Genomic DNA, 20,101 nt, shown 5'->3' with positions numbered 1-20,101 from the left:
AAGTTTGTAAGATGAAACAATGTTTCCCATAGGAATCAATGGAAAGTGATTAATGCGTGCAAGCCAAAAATTCACCCCTTTTGCCAGCTGAAGTGCTCCCCTCCATGGGAAACCCCACCTCCAGACTTCCACATTTTTGCGATGCTGCAGGGGAATCCCAGCAAGGGAATCCCAGCATCGCAAAAACGGGCGCTTCGCAAGCAACAGAAGTCCGGAGGTGGAGTATTCCAGTGGCGGCAGTGGGTTCATAAGGTGAAAATAGTTCAGAAGAAGAGGCAAAAAAATCTTATACCCCAGGTTCATATCTCGAAATTTCGTATGATGAGGCGTTCATAAGACGAGGTATCACTTTATATGAATAGAGCAATTTACTTATGGAGATTATTATTATGGTTCAATGCACATTCAATGGACTGGAACTGGCCTTTTTACCCACCTAAGGAGTTCCTCCCAAAGACCTGGGGTAGCAGATGTGGTTTGATGGTGGAATATAAGCTTTTCCAACTAAACTGCCTTTTGCATTTGGTAGTTTTTCTGGTAGTGATTTCAAATGCCAATGACATTCAAGTGGTGCTCCAGATGTTTTTGGAATTGCACCCAAGGAGCTTATGACTACTGTTACTAACTTTCCTTTAACACAATCGTTCTACTTCTATTTGCAGGTCTTTGTATTTCTGGTTTTCTTCAGTTCTTTCTCTTCTGTCCCGTTGTTATTATTATTCCTACTGCCTGTGAATCTGAGAATTTACCATTCTTGCTGGCAAAGGAAATTATTTATTTCTTCTCTTCCCTTTAAATCAGGGATGGAGAACTTCTAAATATATTATTGCTGAGGTCTCCTGGTCTTGAAGTCCTTTTCACCAGTTCTGTCCTCTGTTCCCTCTTCCATGTATCTCTTCTAATTTGTGAACAGAAAAAAAATGGGCCATAGGCATATCTATGAAGGCTCAGGCTTAAGAACCGTGGGCTTAGAATGCATTGACCCTGTCCTTGGCCTACAGCTATATTCCGATGTATTTGTCTACATTTGATCTTGCTGATAGGTTGAAAATTGGATGGCCAGTTTAACTAAATTTACTAGCACACGAGCACTGAAGACAATTTCATGTGTGAAAGAAAGGGAGATGTTTTCTTTCCTTCCCTTTTCTCCTTAGCTTAAAAGAACCAGCATAAATCCATTTATGATTGCACTTCTGGGTGTAGGGATGTGATATGAACTTTAACCTGGATGTAAATCTTAAGGGACTTTAGAGTTGGAATGATCTAGCTGAATCCAGAAATGGCTTTGTTAATAAATTGAACCCTGCATGAAAGCACAGGCAGGGAAATTGATTTATTTCTCATATGCTATTTGATTTGCTGACACTGTCCTTGTGGCACAGGGAATGGGTACGTTGGTGGAACTTATCTGACTCCTAAACTGTGCCCTCCAGGCCAGTCTACCTCCTTGAATTTTGAGTGCTTCCCAACCCAGTGATCTAAGCCATTGGGTTGGCCACAGTATTTGGTTCCTGGGGGGGATGGTGAGAGAAGGCATTCTGGAAGGGAAAATGGAGCTGTGCACTCAGTTCTGCGTGACCGGCAGGTGGGCGCACCCATGTGAGATTTGGTTTTTGCGCATGCACAATAAGCCAAATCTTGCACGGGTGCACCTGCCCACACGCTGGTCACACAGCTGCACACACAATTGCACCGGTAGCAGTGGTGATGGGGAACCCTTGCCTGGTTGGGCAGCATAGAAGTCGAAATAATAAATAAATCAACATCATGCCTGCTCCATTAGATAAAGCTGAGCTCCATGTGCTAAGGCTCATTTAAGCCTTAGTACATGGTGCCCAGCTTTATCTAATGGAACTTGCCATGAAAAGTTCTGTAATACTCACATTGAAAAAGGGAAGCTAAATAAAATACATCAACGTACCCTCTTCTCCCCACTGCTAAGCTCTGGGCGGCCTCTGAGAGGGACCCTGAGATTGTTGGGTGTGGATGCAAAGAAATCAGCGCCTACCCTGATACTTCTGTTTTGGGTGTAGACCGAATCAAAGCTTACTGCTTACAGTTAATGCTTGTTGGCACATGTAGAGACCTAAGTGGGCTTCTTTTTTACCAGCAGATTTCTCTGCAGGAGATGGAGAGGCACAGTCATTACAAAACCTATTTTTAAAACAATTCATTTTAGGATGATTCATGATGACAGGATATTTTTAGAGCAATCCTAGCAGAGGATCCTGTTATTTGTGGGACCTTGTGGGTGTCCGAGTGGTTGAAGGACAACCGTCAGCCCGAAAAGGAAATGGCACAGATTCAGTATATACAAGAGAAGAAAGGCCTTTCTTTTCAAAAAAGCTAGAAAACCATAAAAGCAGGGAATAAGTTTCCCCACAGTGGTCAGGGATTATCCTGGTTGAGTGCTGCCAGACATCAAGACGAGAAGGGCCAAAAGCACTACAATTTTTTCATAGGTCATTCTTGTTTGGTCCTGCTCCAGAGACGTATCCTGCCTCCTTGTAGAACTCTTACTGAACTATCTCACCACAGATTATAGATGAGGAATGACAGTTACTCTCCAAAACCCCATCAATATCTAGAAGATATACCGTATTTTTCAGAGTATAAGATGCACCTTTTTCCTCCCTAAAAGAGGCTGATAATTTGGGTGCATCTTATTAACTGAATGTAGCTCTTTTTTTCAGCCCTAACTAGTTGCTAATGATCTCCCCAGCTCTTACTTTGCAGGCTGTTTCATTGTTTCTCTCTGCGAAGAATGTTTTCCAAGCCCTAAGTCTTTGCAAGGTTTTTCTCCATTGCTCTAACTTGCTCCAAATGTTTCTTTCCAGCCCTAACCAGGTGCTGATGATGTTCCCAGCTCTTACCGGCTTGCAAGCTCCTTCATTGTTACTCTCTGCAAAAAATGTTTGCCAAGCCCTAAGTCTTTGCAGGTTTTTTTTTCCATTGCTCTACTTGCTCTGAATGTTTCTTTCCAGATGCTAATGGTGTACCCAGTTCTTAGTGGCTTAGTGGCTTAGTGGCTTGCAAACTCTTTCATTGTTACTCTTTCCAAATAAAGTCCTTGGAGAGGGGCGGCATACAAATCCAATCAATCAATCAATTGATAATTTTTAAAGCCCTAACCAGGGGATAAAATAATGTGCTGGCTGAATGAATACCTGGTAAGCAGATTATTTTCCCTATTTTCCTCCCCAAAAACTAAGGTGGGGAGCCGGGGTGGCGCAGCAGGTAGAGTGCTGTACTGCAGGCCACAGAAGCTGACTGTAGATCTGAAGGTCAGCGGTTCAAATCTCATCACCGGCTCAAGGTTGACTCAGCCTTCCATCCTTCCGAGGTGGGTAAAATGAGGACCCAGGTTGTGGGGGCAATAGCCTAGCTCTGTTAATAAGTGCTATTGCTAACATGTTGTAAGCTGCCCTGAGTCTAAGGAGAAGGGCGGCATAAAAATTGAATAAATAAATAAATAAAGGTGCGTCTTATACTCCGAAAAATGTGGTATATGATATTTTAGTAAAGCTGGTGCGAAAAGGAACATCGGGACAATAGTTTAGAGAAAAGTTGCTTGTTTTCGGATATTCCATTTCATTCCTCCTCCCCTTCATCTTCCTCCTGTCCTTGCTCTTGGTTTTCCTTCAAATCTAACATTCTGTAAACATGGTTATTTGCAACGAAAATGATGTATGGTGCTGTTTATATACCCAGGTGCTAATTATGAGCATTTCTTCATTCTATTATAATGTTTTTTAGATCTTAATACAAATGCTTCTTACTCATTTTTCTCCGTGGTCCTGTGCTTAGCACAAAATCTTCCCAAATCCTTCTCTTTCTAAGTCAGAGAGTTGACTAGGGAGGTAGAAGCTACCAGTAAAACTAGAGATGGAAAGTGCCTTGCATCTTTTAGAAACCTCATGCCTGCTGCTTCATAGTGGAACACAATTCTTTAGAGCATGACAAGAACATCATGGCTGTGAGCAACAGCACAGAAGACTGGAGATTGAGAAATCTGGGAAAGGGCAGAATGAAAGATAGATGACAAAATACAGCTTTCTCTGACAGTTCCTCTCTCTTCACTGACCTTAAGCCACTCTCTGCAGAGACAATTAAAGGCTCTCTAAAAATATATACCGGTATGATAATACTATTTACTGCAGGCGCGCACACACATTCACAACCTTTATTACCACCCCCAAGATATTTGATTATGTAACAGGAGTAACAAAACTTTGAGTCAAAAAAATTGAGCTCAATATATTCTGCTTCAAATTCAGAATAAGTCTCTCGACTTGGAAAATGATTATTCTGAGCATCCTGGAAATATGTGGAACTTTGAAAGAGTTCTGATTCAAATTTGAAATAGACATTTTTAGTTGGAAATGGGACTCTTTTAAGCTCAAAACAGAATGATAGAAACAATCTGTTTTGAACTTCGTGCACAAACTGTTTTGAATTTAAATCTATCTCATCCTCTCTCTCTGTGTGTGTGTAGGAAATTGCTCAAGCCAGAACTCTAATCATTCCTAACATAGACATGGAGCTATAATTCTTTTTGGAAAATCATTTCTGAGCTTATATAAGGATTACATATCTATTAAAAAGGCTTTCACAAGTCTTGCCAAAAACTTTTCAGACTTTATACCTGCAACTTAGCCCCGTGAAAGATTATTCTTTGCCTGATATATCTTGCACTCTCTGATACTGGGACAAAAATCAAATTAGGTGAATATACACTGCTCAAAACAATAACGGGAATATATATGCCCCAAGACAAATTCCTTGTGTGTCCAATCACACTTGGCCAATAAAATTCTATTCTATTCTATCTATTCTATTAAACAACACAATATAACTCCAAGTAAGTCAAACTTCTGTGAAATCAAACTGTCCACTTAGGAAGTAGCACTGATTGATAATCAATTTCACATGCCGTTGTGCACATTCAACTTTGTACAGAACGAAGTATTCAATGAGAATATTTCATTCATTCAGATCTAGGATATGTTATTTGAGTGTTCCCTTTATTTTTTTGAGCAGTAGAGTTTCTATTATATACTATATTAAACATAACCATTTGTTTACTTTGCTCTTATCATCATGCACTTGCTCCTTACATTCAGTCAAAATCCAGTTTCCTATAAACTTTAAGATAAATCTACCTGCCTTGGTAGAACAATATAGTCTTCTTCTTCAGTCATGTGGAAAAAAAGTTCTATGAGTTTTATGCATCAGGACATGGTAAAAATCTCGTCCTAGGCAGTTCTTAAAAGGAGATAAATACAACGTCAGATGAACAACAACACATGTTATATTACACCATGTCATCATTAACTTTACAAAAAGAAAGTAAAAATGGAGAAGCGATGTGTGAAAAAATAAGTACGCCCTATGAGAGTGATGGCGAGCCTTTTTTGGTTTGCATGCCAAAAGGGATGTTTGTGTGCTGATCCAGTTTCAGCTGATCCAGAAGAAATGGGGATTTTGCAGTAACCTTCCCCTGGAGTGGGCAAACGCCCCCCTCGCCACAGCTGAAAATGGATATTTTATAGTATCCTTCCACTGCCGTGCCCACCAAGCCACACCACGCTCACCACACCACCCCCACAAAACTGGTAGTAAAAAATTTGAATCCCACCACTCTAATCTCCTCCTGTATAATGCTGAGTTGCCTTTATGCCAGAGGTCTTCAAACTTGGCAACCTTAAGACTTGTGGACTTCAACTCCATCATATACTGCAACGTCCTACCTGTCAAAGACTACTTCAGCTTCAACCACAACAACACAAGCGCCCACAACAGATACAAGCTTAATATTAACCGCTCCAAACTTGACTGTAAAAAATACGACTTTAGTAATCAAGTTGTCGAAGCATGGAATTCACTACCGGACTCTGTAGTATCATCCCCTAACCCCCAACACTTTGCCCTTAGACTATCCACGGTTGACCTCACCAGGTTCCTACGAGGTCAGCAAGGGGCATACATAAGTGCACCAGAGTGCCTACCGTCCCCTGTCCTATTGTCTCTCCTATATCTTCTATATCTTCTCTTCTATACCTACCGTATTTTTCGCTCCATAAGACGCAGTTTTTCCCCTCCCAAAGTAGGATGAAAAATCAGCCCCGTCTTATGGAGCGAAGATGCAGGCAGGGAGGGGGTGGGGAGGCTGCGAACTCGGAAGCGCCATCCCGCCGGCTGGCTGGCTAGCTGCTGCCTGCCCCCCTCCCTCCCGGAGGAGGGTCTCCCTCCTCACCACCAGCAGCGGCGCTCCCCTCGCCAGCCAGCCAGAGGTGATAGTATAGGAGGGTTTCTCCTAAAATCCACCACTATGGTTTCGAATGTGTTTAGTTCAAGATTGTTCCGGTTGTACCACAAAGTTAGTTGTTCAACCCCAGGTCTGTATGCAGATTCCTCTTCCTCTTTGTCTCCAATGACAACTAAATGGAAATCTCACCTCTCTTATGCATAATCCGTCTTTGATATTTCCTGTTTTTCCTCTTGCTCCCCTTTTGTAGGTCTCAGAAATCTGATTTTATAAACCGGCTCCTCGCTCTCCCCCCCCGCCGCCCGCCGCGTTTGCAGGAGGTGGGGAGGGTCGGGCGGCCCGCCAAGGCCAGGAGGGATGCCGCTGCCCCCCCTTCCCTCTCTCCGCCCGCCGCTGCGCCTCCGAGGAAATGCCAGCAAAGGCTTTTCTCAGCGGAGGCCGGCGAAGGCGATATTCAATGTCGGGGGCGCATGGGCGGTTGCGCGCGCTCCCTATCTCCCTGCTAGCCCACTCGGAATATTCAAAATAAGAAAAGCCTTTGCCGGTGAAGGTTTTTCTTATTTTGAATATTCCGAGTGGGCTAGCAGGGAGATAGGGAGCGCGTGCAACCGCCCGTGCGCCCCCGACATTGAATATCACCTTTGCTGCCGGCCCCGCCTCTCCTACAACCCCCTTGCTGAGAGCTTGGGACGAAAGTGCTCTCAGCAAAGGTGAGGCGGGCAGGGCGTGCGCGCGTCACCGCTGAGAAGAACGGAGAGAGAACGAGAGTGAGTGAGAGCAACAGACAGCAAGATAGTGAGAAAGAGAGAGTGAGAGAAAGGGGGGGAGAGAGAGAAAGAGAGAGGGGGAGAGAGAGAAAGAGAGGGAGAGAGAGAAAGAGAGAGGGAAAGGGGGGAGAGAAAGAGAGAGGGAGAGGGGGGAGAGATAGCAAGAGAGGGAGAGAGAGAAAGAGAGAGGGAAAGGGGGAGAGAGGGGGGAGAGAAAGAGAGAGGGAGAGAGAGGAGATAAAGGAAGAGGAGAGAGAGAAAGGAAGAGAAAGAAAGAAAGAGGGATAGAAAGAGAGAGAGAGTGAGAGATGCTCAGTGAGCCTTACTTTGAAGTTGCCTTTCTTTCTTTCTTTCTTTCTTTCTTTCTTTTTCTCTCTTGCTCTCTTGCTCTTTCATTCTTTTTTCTTTCTCTTGCTTTCTTTCTTTCTCTTGCTTTCTCTCCTTCCTTCCCTCCTTCCATTTCTTTCATTCCCCCTCTCTATTTTTATTTCTCTTTCATTTTCTTTCTCTCTTTCTTGCTTTCTTTCTTGCTCTTTTTCTTTCTCTCTTTTACCTTCCCTTCCTCTATTTCTTCTTTTCTTTCTCCTTCCTACCTTCTTCCCTCCCTCCCTCCCTTCAGTCCTTCCTCTCTTACTCTCCCCTTTCATAAGTTTCCTTGCTTCCTTCCTCTGTTCCTGTTCCTTCCCCCTTTCTTTCTTTCTTTCTTTCCTTCCTTCCTTTCCTCCCTCCATTTCTTGCTTTCCTTTTCCTTCCTCCCTTCTTTCCTCCCTCACTCCCTTCTTTCACTCCTTCCTCTCTTCCTCTCCCCTTTTTGGCTCAAAATATTTTTTTTCTATTTTCCTCCTCTAAAATCTAGGTGCGTCTTATCAGCAGGTGCGTCTTATAGAGCAAAAAATACGGTATATCTTTTCCTGCTATTCTCTCATAGTTATATTTTACTCCTTTATTTTCTCATCTATTCCCCCTTTAATACATTCTGCCTGATTATATCCTCTATAACCCTCATTGTGTATTATTGTGTATTGGACAAAATAAATAAATAAATAAATAAATTTTCCAGCCAGCTGGAAAATTCTGGGAGTTGAAGTCCACAAGTCTTAAAGTTGCCATGTTTGGGGGGGGGGGGTGCTTTATGCTATCCTCCTAATGTGTTAATTTTCTTAAAGTATACTTTTAATTTTCTTAAAATATACTTTCTAGAATAGTTTATACTGTACATCCAAATAAAGAACTGTCTCAATTGCATAAGAGTTGCTGTATGGATTTCTACTTTTGAGGAAAGTATTTCCAGGTTGATAGCAACATTAAACTTTTTCTCTCTTAATACATCAGTGAACACCTCAAACCCGAAGGAACCTATTCACATATTCCATTTGTAGTTCTATAATACCCTGAGACCATGCAACCAAAGTTGATTTGCAAAAATGACTGAATTGGAGCAGTGCACATTCAACTTAAAATAAGAATGAAAACAGGACCAGAAATCCTTTAAAGAATGAAACATACAGAATGGTGGGAATACTTGCAAATCCAGTCTAGAATAGCTAAAGACAAAAATTCAACTGGTATTGAGATAGATAAACCCCTCGATAAAATTCTACTAGGGACACAAGACAAATTAATCAAAAAACTATACAGCTGTTTTCAAAACAACAAAACTGATCTTTTGGAAATAAAAACAAACATGATTAACTGGAATCTAAATTTTAATTCTAAGATAAAAGAGGAAGAATGGCAATTGCTATGGAGTAGGAATTATAGATTAACTATAGCAACAACATACACAGAAAATTTAATAAAAATGTTTTATAGATGGCATATTACGCCAGCTAAATTAGCTAAAATCAATAAAAAATTATCACCTCTTTGCTGGAAGTGTCAGAAAGAGTACGGATCGTACTACCATGCATGGTGGCAGTGCGGGAAAGCGCAGATCTATTGGAAAAAAAATTGGGTTGTGGATCGATGAAATTCTAGAGATAACCATAGAAAAAAGTCCAGAATGTTTTCTACTAGGGATTATACGCCAACAACTTAACCAACATCATATTTATTTGATTATTCACATCACTACTGCAGCAAGACTAGTTTTTGCTCAAATGTGCAAAAAAGTAGAAATCCCTCAAGATAAATTGGTATTAGAAAAAATAATTCAATGTGCAGAAATGTCTAAACTGACCCTAAAAATTGAATGTAAAGATGACTCACAATTTTATGATTGTTGGAATTTACTCTACCACTGGCTAGAAAAAAGAAAAAATCCTTGCTAATTACAAGATGAACATGTAAATCCCTGATGATAACAAAAAGAGCAAGTAAGATAATGTTATGATTTACCAAATGAGCTGAATGTTTAAAAAAATCAAACTGTCTTTTTCTTTTTTTCTTTTTCGATAAAAACTGTAACGGAATCTAAAGAAAATTGACATAGTTTCAGAAGAATATAGATACTGATCCTGTACACGCCTTCATTTTAATATACAGCGATCCCCCGATTATCGCGAGGGTTCCGTTCCAAGACCCCTCGCGATAATCGATAACTCGCGATGTAGCGGCACGGAAGTAAAAACACCATCTGCGCATGCACGTCCTGTTTTCCATGGCCGCGCATGCGCAGATGGTGGGGCGACGGCAGTTCGGAGGCTGGCAATGGTTATTTTTCATGCCGGCCACCCCCCCAGCGCCTCCGGGCTCCTCGCCGCTACCCCCGCCCGCCCGATTCGCCCCTCTCACCGGCTTTCTTGGGGCACGAGTCCTTCTGTCACTTCTGATTTTCAAGTCCAATTTGAACCTGGGGTTTTTGCCCTCTCAAGTTGCTAGCTGTCAGTGAGAACACTTCTGTCACTTCTGATTTTCAAGTCCAATTTGAACCTGGTTTCTTTGCCCTCTCAAGTTGCTAGCTCTCAGTGAGAACAGTTTCCACACTTCTGATTTTCAAGTCCAATTTAAACCTGGTTTTTTTGCCCTCTCAAGTTGCTAGCTGTCAGTGAGAACACTTCTGTCACTTCTGATTTTCAAGTCCAATTTGAACCTGGTTTCTTTGCCCTCTCAAGTTGCTAGCTCTCAGTGAGAACACTTCTGTCACTTCTGATTTTCAAGTCCAATTTGAACCTGGTTTCTTTGCCCTCTCAAGTTGCTAGCTCTCAGTGAGAACACTTTCCACACTTCTGATTTTCAAGTCCAATTTGAATCTGGTTTTTTTGCCCTCTCAAGTTGCTAGCTCTCAGTGAGAACACTTCTGTCACTTCTGATTTTCAAGTCCAATTTGAACCTGGTTTTTTTGCCCTCTCAAGTTGCTAGCTCTCAGTGAGAACACTTCTGTCACTTCTGATTTTCAAGTCCAATTTGAACCTGGTTTCTTTGCCCTCTCAAGTTGCTAGCTCTCAGTGAGAACACTTCTGTCACTTCTGATTTTCAAGTCCAATTTGAACCTGGTTTTTTTGCCCTCTCAAGTTGCTAGCTCTCAGTGAGAACACTTCTGTCATTTCTGATTTTCAAGTCCAATTTGAACCTGGGTTTTTTGCCCTCATGTCCTCCTTCCATCCCTCCCTCCCTCCTTCCTTCCTTTCGTAAAAAGCACTTAAACAATGACAGAATAAAAACCCCCAGCCCTCACCTGTGTTTGAATTTTATTCACTCAGTCATTCATTCATTCTTCTCTATGCCACTCAGTCCCAACACTTTCAACCCACAAATTACCATTTCCCATCCCCTTAATGTACTGTACTGTACCTCTACCTGTACCTGTACTGTACACATTGAATAACACACTTAGTCATCCTGATAAAAACAATAACAATATTTATTTACATTTTTAAATTTTTTTTGGGGGGGTTAGCATAACTAGGATAAATCGGGATCTTCTTCTATCACCATGTCTACAATGGACGCTGCAGGTGATGGTGTGGCAGACCTCTTGGTTTTCGTGACAAACATAGTTATGGGCAGTTGTTGGCGTGTTTTCTTTTGCTTGGCTAACATGGCTCTGTATGGTGCAATGGTGTTGTCAAGGGAGGCCTTAAAGTGTATAGAGCGAGTCATGTTGGGATCCCAAAGTTCCACCATGCGTTGGAGATGTGCAGCAGTTCTGTTCACTTCTGCAAGCCGCTCAAGCGTTAGGCCAACATCTTCTTCTTCCTCAGCTTCTTCAGCTTCCACTTCCTCCTCCTCTTCTTCACTCGCTGACTTGGTCAGCTCCTCCAGATCTCCGTCTGTCAGCGGTAGGCCATGCTCATCAAGCAAACCATTGACTTCCTCTGGTGTCATGTCAACGAAGCCTTCTCCACCCAGTGCCTGTGCCAGCTTCACAGAGTTCTGGACTGCAGCATCTTGAATTTCTTCGGGAGCAAATCCCCTGTGATAATGCACCACTTCTGGCCACAATTTCCTCCAGCAGGCATTCATTGTCTGTGACTTCATATCCATTAAGGCACTCTGAATGTTCTTCAGACAAGATGCAATTGTGTACTGACGCCAGTAGGCCTTCAATGTGAAGTTTTCATCAGCATCCATTGCTTCCACGATGCTTCCAAGAGAATTGCGCGTGTACAGTGCCTTAAATGCGCGGATAATACCTTGATCCATCGGCTGGATAAGCGATGTGGTGTTTGGTGGCAAAAATTCGACTTCCACCTCATCATGTTCATGTGCCAGGTCATCATGGCCTCCAGCATTGTCCATTAGGAGAAGCACTTTGAAATTGAGTCCTTTGGCAGCCAAATAAACCTGCACCTGTGGGATGAAGCACTGATGAAACCAGTCCCGCGTGAGGGGTTTTGTAATCCATGCTTTAGGATTATGCATCCAGTACACTGGCAATGCATTCTTATTTCTGTTCTTGAGGGCTCTTGGATTTCGTGACTTATAAATTAGCCTTGGCTTCAGCAAAAAACCTGCTGCATTCCCACATATAATCAAAGTCACCCGATCTTTCATGGCCTTAAAGCCAGGGGCTTTGGCTTCATCTTGCATCAAGAAAGTCCTCTTCCAGAACAGGCCTGTTTCGTCCATGTTGAACACCTGTTCTGGAAGGTAGTCCCCTTCTGCAATTAGATCTTTAAACGTGCGCTGGACAAAGTTTTCGGCTGCACCTGTATCTGCTGAGGCAGCTTCTCCATGCAATGACACACTCTTCAGGCCATAGCGCCGTTGAAATTTGTAAAACCACCCTTTGCTTGATGTGAATGTGGCTGGGGCTGAAGAAGCAGAAGATGTTGATGGCTGGGGGTCTTCAGAGTCACCAGCCCCTTCATCTACAGAGAATGACAGGAAAGGGAGAGAGAAGTGACTTGAATGAAAGCATACAGCCCTTCCATCCCTCCCTCCTTCCATCCCTCCCTCCCTCCCTCCCTCCTTCCATCCCTCCCTCCCTCCTTCCATCCCTCCCTCCCTCCTTCCATCCCTCCCTCCCTCCTTCCATCCCTCCCTCCCTCCTTCCATCCCTCCCTCCTTCCTTCCCTCCCTCCTTCCATCCCTCCCTCCTTCCATCCCTCCCTCCCTCCTTCCTTCCTTCCATCCCTCCCTCCTTCCATCCCTCCCTCCCTCCCTCCTTCCTTCCATCCCTCCCTCCCTCCTTCCATCCCTCCCTCCTTCCTTCCTTCCATCCCTCCCTCCCTCCTTCCTTCCTTCCATCCCTCCTTCCTTCCTTCCATCCCTCCCCCCTTCCATCCCTCCCTCCCCCCTTCCTTAAAAAACACTTAAATACAGAATAAAAACCCCCAGCCCTCACCTGGGTTTCCCTCATCTGCATCGCCTCCTTCTGTGTCTTCAAGACGGTTGTACAATTGCTGCGCCTTGGTTCGTATAGTGTTCGTATCCAAAGCAATGCTCTTTTTGCGGCAGTCTTGTACCCACACAGACAAAGCAGCTTCCATCTTCATAAGGCGTTTGTTTCTAGGCGTCACCATTCTTTTTGCAGCATTGTTGAATGTTATCTGAGAAGTTTGCCTTATCTTCTTTTCGTCTTTCCGGATGTATCGCACAGTCGATTCGTTGATCCCATAATGCCGACCAACATCTACATTAGAACGTCCCGCTTTCAGCATGTCCAAAAGTTCAATTTTCTCCTTGATTGTCAGCATCTTCCGGCTCTTTTTAGCGTTGCCGACTCCACTCCGCATGCCACGTTTAGGTGCCATCTTACAAGAAGTCTTCACAAACAGCTCCAAGCAAGAGATCGAAGAAACAGATCGAAGAAACAGATCCAAGAAAGAGATCCAAGTAACAGATCCAAGTAACAGATCCAAGTAACAGATCCAAGTAACAGATCCAAGTAACAGATCCAAGTAACAGATCCAAGTAACAGATCCAAGTAACAGATGCAAGAAACAGCTCCGACCAACAGCTCCGACCAACAGCTCCGACCAACAGCTCCGACCAACAGCTCAAAAAGTTCCAAAAGTTTCAAAGCAAAGCACGCTGAGCAAACAACACTGATTGGCCGAGATTTCTGTCAATCAGCATTGTCGGGCGAAATGTTTGCAATGACAACGCTGATAGGCTGAAATTTTGCTGTATCACCATTGCCGGGCAAACTTATTACAATGGCAAAGCTGATTGACCGAGATTTCGGCCAACCAGCAATGGTACACGTCAGTTTGGTCAGTTCGGGCGGGAAAAAACCGTGCACGTATTTTTAAGTAATTTTTTTAAAAAATTCGCGATATAGCGTTTCGCGAAGATCGAGATGGTATCATTTGCTGAAAAAATCGCGATATAGCGATTCGCAATGATCGGGATCGCGAAACTTGGGGGATCACTGTATAGGTTTCTTTTTTTGTTTTTGTTTTTGTTTGTTTTCTGTGTTTCTTATTTTTCTTACTGGATGTAATGTAATGTAATGTTTTATGTATTCTATGTACCATGTATTATATTTGTAAATAAATGTTTTCCAAAAAAAAGAAAAGAATGAAACATAGAAACATAGAAGATTGATGACAGAAAAAGACCTCATGATCCATCTAGTCTGCCCTTATACTATTTCCTGTATTGTATCTTAGGATGGATATATGTTTATCCCAGGCATGTTTAAATTCAGTTACTGTGGATTTACCAACCACGTCTGCTGGAAGTTTGTTCCAAGGATCTACTACTCTTTCAGTAAAATAATATTTTCTCACGTTGCTTCTGATTTCCCCCCCAACTAACCTCAGATTGTGCCTTCTTGTTCTTGTGTTAACTTTCTTATTAAAAACACTTCCCTCCTGAACCTTATTTAACCCTTTAACATATTTAAATGTTTCTATCATGTCCCCCCTTTCCCTTCTGTCCTCCAGATTATACAGATTGAGTTCATTATTTCCTGATACGTTTTATGCTTAAGACCTTCCACCATTCTTGTAGCCCTTCTTTGGACCCGTTCAATTTTATCAATGAATTTTATCAATAAAATGTTCACATTCCTGCCCTTAAACTCCCAAAGTGCCAAAAACAGGCTGAAGTGTTGATACTGAACTTTGAAAGCAAACTTATTTCTGTGGAACTGTTTGGGGGTTTAAAATAGGACAATAAAGATGTGTTGAGAGCAACATGCTCCTCTAAAGTAAAACATTGTTATTTCCACTCTTGATACCTCACCCTGGGTTTCTAGAGTCATGAGGGGTGGGGTGGGGTAGTTAAACTTTCTTGATCTAACCAAGAAAATATTGTCCATCCTTGTTTTAAAGAAACTTCTTGTGTCAACTTACAAACATACTTATTTCATAAGCCAATATTAAATAGACTACTCTGACAGAGCTCATTTTATATAGGAGAGATCAACCATCTTGTGTGATATCATCCTTTTAAAAAAGTTTAAATATTGTCAGATATTTTGATTTGGATTTAACCAAGCTCTTCTTTGAGGACTTGTGACAATTCAGGTGAGGCTGCTGAAGGCCGGTAAGATTTGGTGATCTTGTAGAATTTTCAATTTCTTAAATGAAATTGTTTAAAATTGAAGCACCATGCCTAAAGTGACTGGGCTGTTCTGGACAAGGCTTTAATTATTATTATTTATTAGACTTGTATGCCTCCCTTCTTCGAAGACTTAATGTCGTCTTTGGTCTGGAAAGTGTAGCATATCCCTGTACTGTACTAGAGTTCAATAGAATATATTTTCTGTTCTGAAACAAACAAACAAAAAAGTTGATTGGTAAATCCACAGTAACTGAATTTAAACATGCCTGGGATAAACATATATCCATCCTAAGATGAAATACAGGAAATAGTACAAGGGCAGACTAGATGGACCATGGGGTCTTTTTCTGACATCAATCTTCTATGTTTCTATGTTTCTAAAAGCTTATTTGTGGTGCTTCCTTGCTCTAAAACCTTTGCTCCTTCAGGTTTACTTTTGTCATGGAAGAGGAAACACCTCATTCTATGGTACAGTGCTTCTCATACACAGCACTAATATGACTTGACAGTGATGTGCTTTTTTTCTCAGAATTGGAAAATGGTATGTGGACACTCCACCACAAGCTGTGTTCCATCATGGTGAAGCAGGAGCAGAACATGGTGCCAGAAATACCTGAAACTCACCTGCCAACTCATGCAGTTCCCATGATGAATTTTAACCCATTGCAAAGGTTGCCAGTCCCCAAAGAGGTGAGTTAATTGCACCAAGAATGAATGAGATGAGCATCAGGATTTGTGCCTTTAAAAAAAAAAGATTTCTTCACCTTTCATTCTAAATAGAAAGGCTACCACAAGGTGAAAAATAAAAATAAGAAAAATTGCCCAATTATTCTTTGTTTTAATCACTACCGATTTGAAATAACCACATTTTAAAAAGTGACATAGTAGAGAGAAAAGTGGGCAATTGAAGGATAATTGGATAGAGTGCTTTTGATCCTGATTCAGAAATGGCAGGCTTTGTGGGAACTATACTTAGCTATACATTAGGGATGGTAGTCCAAACAGTGGACAGGATTGTTAATAATCAGCATAAGTGGAAAAGTACACCCAAAAGAGAAACTGTAAAGTGAATCTCCTGCAGAAGTTCATGGAGGTTAACTAGCCCATTTGTTTCTAGTTTAGAACTGTTTTGTCTACAAATAATGCAACCCTTCTTGACGAAGCCAATATCTGAGATACAATTCAAATGTTCTTTCTTCTAAAATAGAATAATTTTAATAATTACTAGGAATGGCAGTTTCTCAGAAGAGGCGCCTTCTAATGTTCTAGGACAATCTGTTGCAATTATATGTTTGATCAATTCCCATTACTATCAGGCAGCATGGGAACATTAGGACCTATTGTTCAATACGTGTGGATGACTGAACTAACTTTTTTCATCTTTTGCTGGTGATTTTGCAAAGGAAGAGATATTTTTCTGTCAAACTACTTCTCTTTATTTCTGTTATTTTATAAAAAATACAAATATTTCTGCTGGTGACATTTCAAAGATGTTTTTCTTTTCTTATTTTTTTTATTCAAGTTTTACAAGGTAAATAATGAACATAAGCAGTAAAAAAAAGAAAGAAAAGATAAAAGCAAAAATATGGCATGAATTGTAAAAAAAAGAGGAACAAATTTCCCTTTTCCTATAAGTACAGTTAAAAAATTAACTCTTAATCAGTGTTTACAAAATTAACTCTTAATCAGTGTTTACAAAAAACTCTTACATTTTTCTATTATCCATTTTTCCCTAGTCATCAAAACCACAAATTGTAAGCGCATTTTTCTATTTCATGCAAAAAGTCTACAAATCATTTCTAGTTGAACATGACATTTTTTCTCTGATCAAAGCAGTTAATTTAGCCATCTCTGCAAGTTCTATCATCTTCATCAACATTCCTTTGTTGTGAGCTTTTCCACTTTTGAACATATAATAATCTCGCTGTAGTTGTCATATATAAAAACAAAGCTCCATGATTTTTTTTCTAGTTGCTAGTCCATTAATACCTGAAGAAAAGCATTTGGTTTCATTTGTAATTTGTTTATTAAAATCTTCTGAATTAATGTATATATTTGTACACAAAATATATTTTTTTTTTTTAAATTTTATTTATTGATTTTTAACAATTTAAAATCACACAACATAAAACAGTGCATAGTGAAATGTGAATTGTGCCCATCACCCCGACATACACACATTCCCCACCACCAAATTGGGGGTATTTCTTTTTTAATCCACTTAACCCAAGAGCAATATATCTGTCTACATATTATAGAGTGATTCTAGTTTATTTCTTGTAGCTTGGTCTCGGATTCTGCTCGTCATATATCGTCTTGCCTTGTCCCACCGTCCAATCAGCTGTCCCAAATCAGTTTCATTATCCAAATTTATCCTTTTTTCCATAATTTCAAATTGAATATGATCCACCATGTACCTATACCAATTTTGCATTGTCCATTTTGTCGCATCCTTCCAACCCAAAACTATTACTGCCTGAGCACTTTCTATTGCTGCTTTTTTTATTTCTCTAAATTCTCCCATCGCATTGCTTTTTACTAATACTGCCATTTCCTTAGTGATTGTCCATTGTATATTTAACATTCCATTGATATCCTCTTTCACTTTTTGCCAAAATTCCTGCACTATCGGGCATTCCCAAAACATATGCATAAACACTCCTTTATCTTGACAGCCATGCCAACAATTCCCCCTAACATTCTGCTGAAAATGTGCAAATTGAACGGGAGTAAAATACCACTTATGTAATATTTTCCTTCTCATTTCCCTAATTCTTGTATTTTTAATTTTCCTTATATCTTCTACTATATTTTCCATTTCTTGTACCTCTACTAATATCTCATTTTGCCACCATTTAGTCAATCCATCAATCGTGTCCCCATCTGACTGTACTAGCAGTTTGTATATATTAGTTGCTTGCGCCTTTATCCCCTCACTTTTTTCTCTTATTATTTTCTCTAACCCTGTCTCCTCCCGCCATAATACTTCTTTATTCTCCCTTTCATTTAGATATTTACATATTGCATTTATTTGTAGCCACCTTCCCTTACCTAACCACCATTCTATGCGATTTCTACTTGGCCTGCCATCCTTCTCGTATAACTGTTCTATCTTAGTTATCCCTCTTCCCTTCAACTCTCCTATAACCCTGTTTAAGTTAATTTCGTTTTCTCTATTTATTACATAAAGCGATGACAGTTTAGATTTATATAATCCTATTTTCCCTTGCCATTTTTTCCAAATTTCCATAGTCCCTTTCATTGGGCCTATTAATTTTCCTATATCTCTCCTATTCCACTTCCTAAAAATTAATTCTCTATTATTCATCCCGTTTATCTGTTTTTCCAATTTCGCCCATTTATTTTCACTTAATTGCAACTCCATTAACCTTTCCATTTGAAAAGCTTCCCTATACAGCTCCAAACATGGAACACCCCATCCCCCCTCTTTTTCATTCGCAATTAACCACTTTTTTCTTATTCTTGGTCTCTTATCTTCTTCAATCCAATAATTTAATTTTTTGTCCCACTCTTTAACCTTACATACCGATAACCCCCCCGACAGCACCTGAAATAGGTACATCATCTTGGGAGCTATCATCATTTTTAAAGCTCTTATTTTAGAGAGTCTCCTTAGCTTTTTATCTTTCCAGCTCCTCATCTGTTTCAACATTTTCCTCCATGTTATTCTATAATTAATCTCTTCCATTTTCACTGGGTTTTTTAATAACCAAATTCCCAAATATTTTATTTTTTTAAGTCCTAATTTCAACCCTGATTCTTTCCTAATTTCTATCTGTTCTCTCGGATCTGTATTTAAACACATAATCTCTGATTTTTCCATATTAACCGACAGTCCCGATTCCTGCTTAAACTCTTGTAAAATATTTATTATACCTTTAATCATCTCCATCGGGGTCTGGGTCAATATAATTGCATCATCTGCAAATAAATTTATTTTCATTTCTAATTTCCCTATTCTATATCCTGCCCAAGTGTTATCTTGTCTTATCTTATTAGCTAAGATCTCTATTGCTATTACGAATAATTTTGGAGACAGAGGGCATCCCTGCTTGGTGCCGTTTAATATTTTAATACTCTGCGTTCTTTGTCCATTCACTCTTATATATGCTTCATTTCCTTTATAAATCTCTTTTATAGTTTCACAAAATTTTTCCCCCATATTTAATTTGTTACATAATTTATATAAATAACTATGGTTAACTTTATCGAACGCTTTATAAACATCTAATTTCAAAATTCCCAATTTCCTTTTAGTAGCGGTAGCATGGTGCATCACATTCATTACATTTCTAATTGGTTCACTTATTTTCCTTCCCTTCACGAATCCATATTGATCCTCTTCAATTATTTTTGGTAAAATATTTTCTAATCTATTTGCCAGTATTTTCATAAATATTTTATAATCCTGATTTGCCAAACTGATCGGACGGTAAGACCCAGGCTCTCTTAAATCTCGACCCATCTTCGGAATGGTAACAATTTCTGAAAGCTTCCATGTCTGCGGGATATCACGATTTGACAATATATTATTAAACAATTTCCCCAAATGCGGCAGCAAAACATTCACATAAGTTTTATAAAATTCCCCTGTAAACCCATCTGGGCCCGGTGCTTTGGCTTGTTTTAACCCTTTAATTACTCTAGCAATTTCATCTTGTGTAATTTCTGCATTCAAAATTTGTTTGTCTTCTTCACTTACTATTTTCCCAACCTTGAGGACTTCTATCTTCACTTGCTCCTCTTTATACAAATCTTCATAATATTTCCTCATTATCTCCTCTAACTGGTCATTACCATATCTAACCACTCCACTGGTGTCCCTCAATGCTAAAATACATGATTTTTCTTTCCTCTTCTTCAGATATCTCGCCATTTGCTGCATTGATCTTGTCCCCCAACTCTGTATTTTTTGTCGCATCGCCATTCTCATCTTATTCCATTTAATCTCATCATACACCATCAACTGTTTCTTTTTCAATTTCAGTAAACTATTCCAATCTCTACTTTTCGTCATTCTTAACTGCTCTTGTATCAAATCTATTTCCCTTATCTTCCTTTCCCTCTCTCTACCCCACCTCTTCCTAATATCTGCTTCCATACATATGCATTGTCCCCTCATGAAGGCCTTACATGCATCCCATACAAT

General features: G+C 40.3%; 1 protein-coding gene across 3 annotated transcripts in view; it reads left to right on the top strand.

Moving 5' to 3' along the window:
* CREB3L1 (cAMP responsive element binding protein 3 like 1) overlaps positions 1 to 20,101 on the top strand; it is a 236,034-nt gene that overhangs the window by 147,724 nt on the left and 68,209 nt on the right. For all 3 annotated transcript variants that reach the window (XM_070760498.1, XM_070760490.1, XM_070760507.1), the window contains exon 3: positions 15,461 to 15,621. In XM_070760498.1, the coding sequence (XP_070616599.1) occupies positions 15,461 to 15,621 (161 nt within the window). The remainder of the gene's footprint in view (positions 1 to 15,460; positions 15,622 to 20,101) is intronic.

The sequence above is a fragment of the Erythrolamprus reginae genome, chromosome 1 (assembly GCF_031021105.1).
Source record: "Erythrolamprus reginae isolate rEryReg1 chromosome 1, rEryReg1.hap1, whole genome shotgun sequence".
NCBI lineage: Eukaryota > Metazoa > Chordata > Lepidosauria > Squamata > Dipsadidae > Erythrolamprus > Erythrolamprus reginae.
The sequence above is the reverse complement of the archived record's forward strand: the minus strand, read 5'-3'. Positions and strand labels throughout refer to the sequence as shown.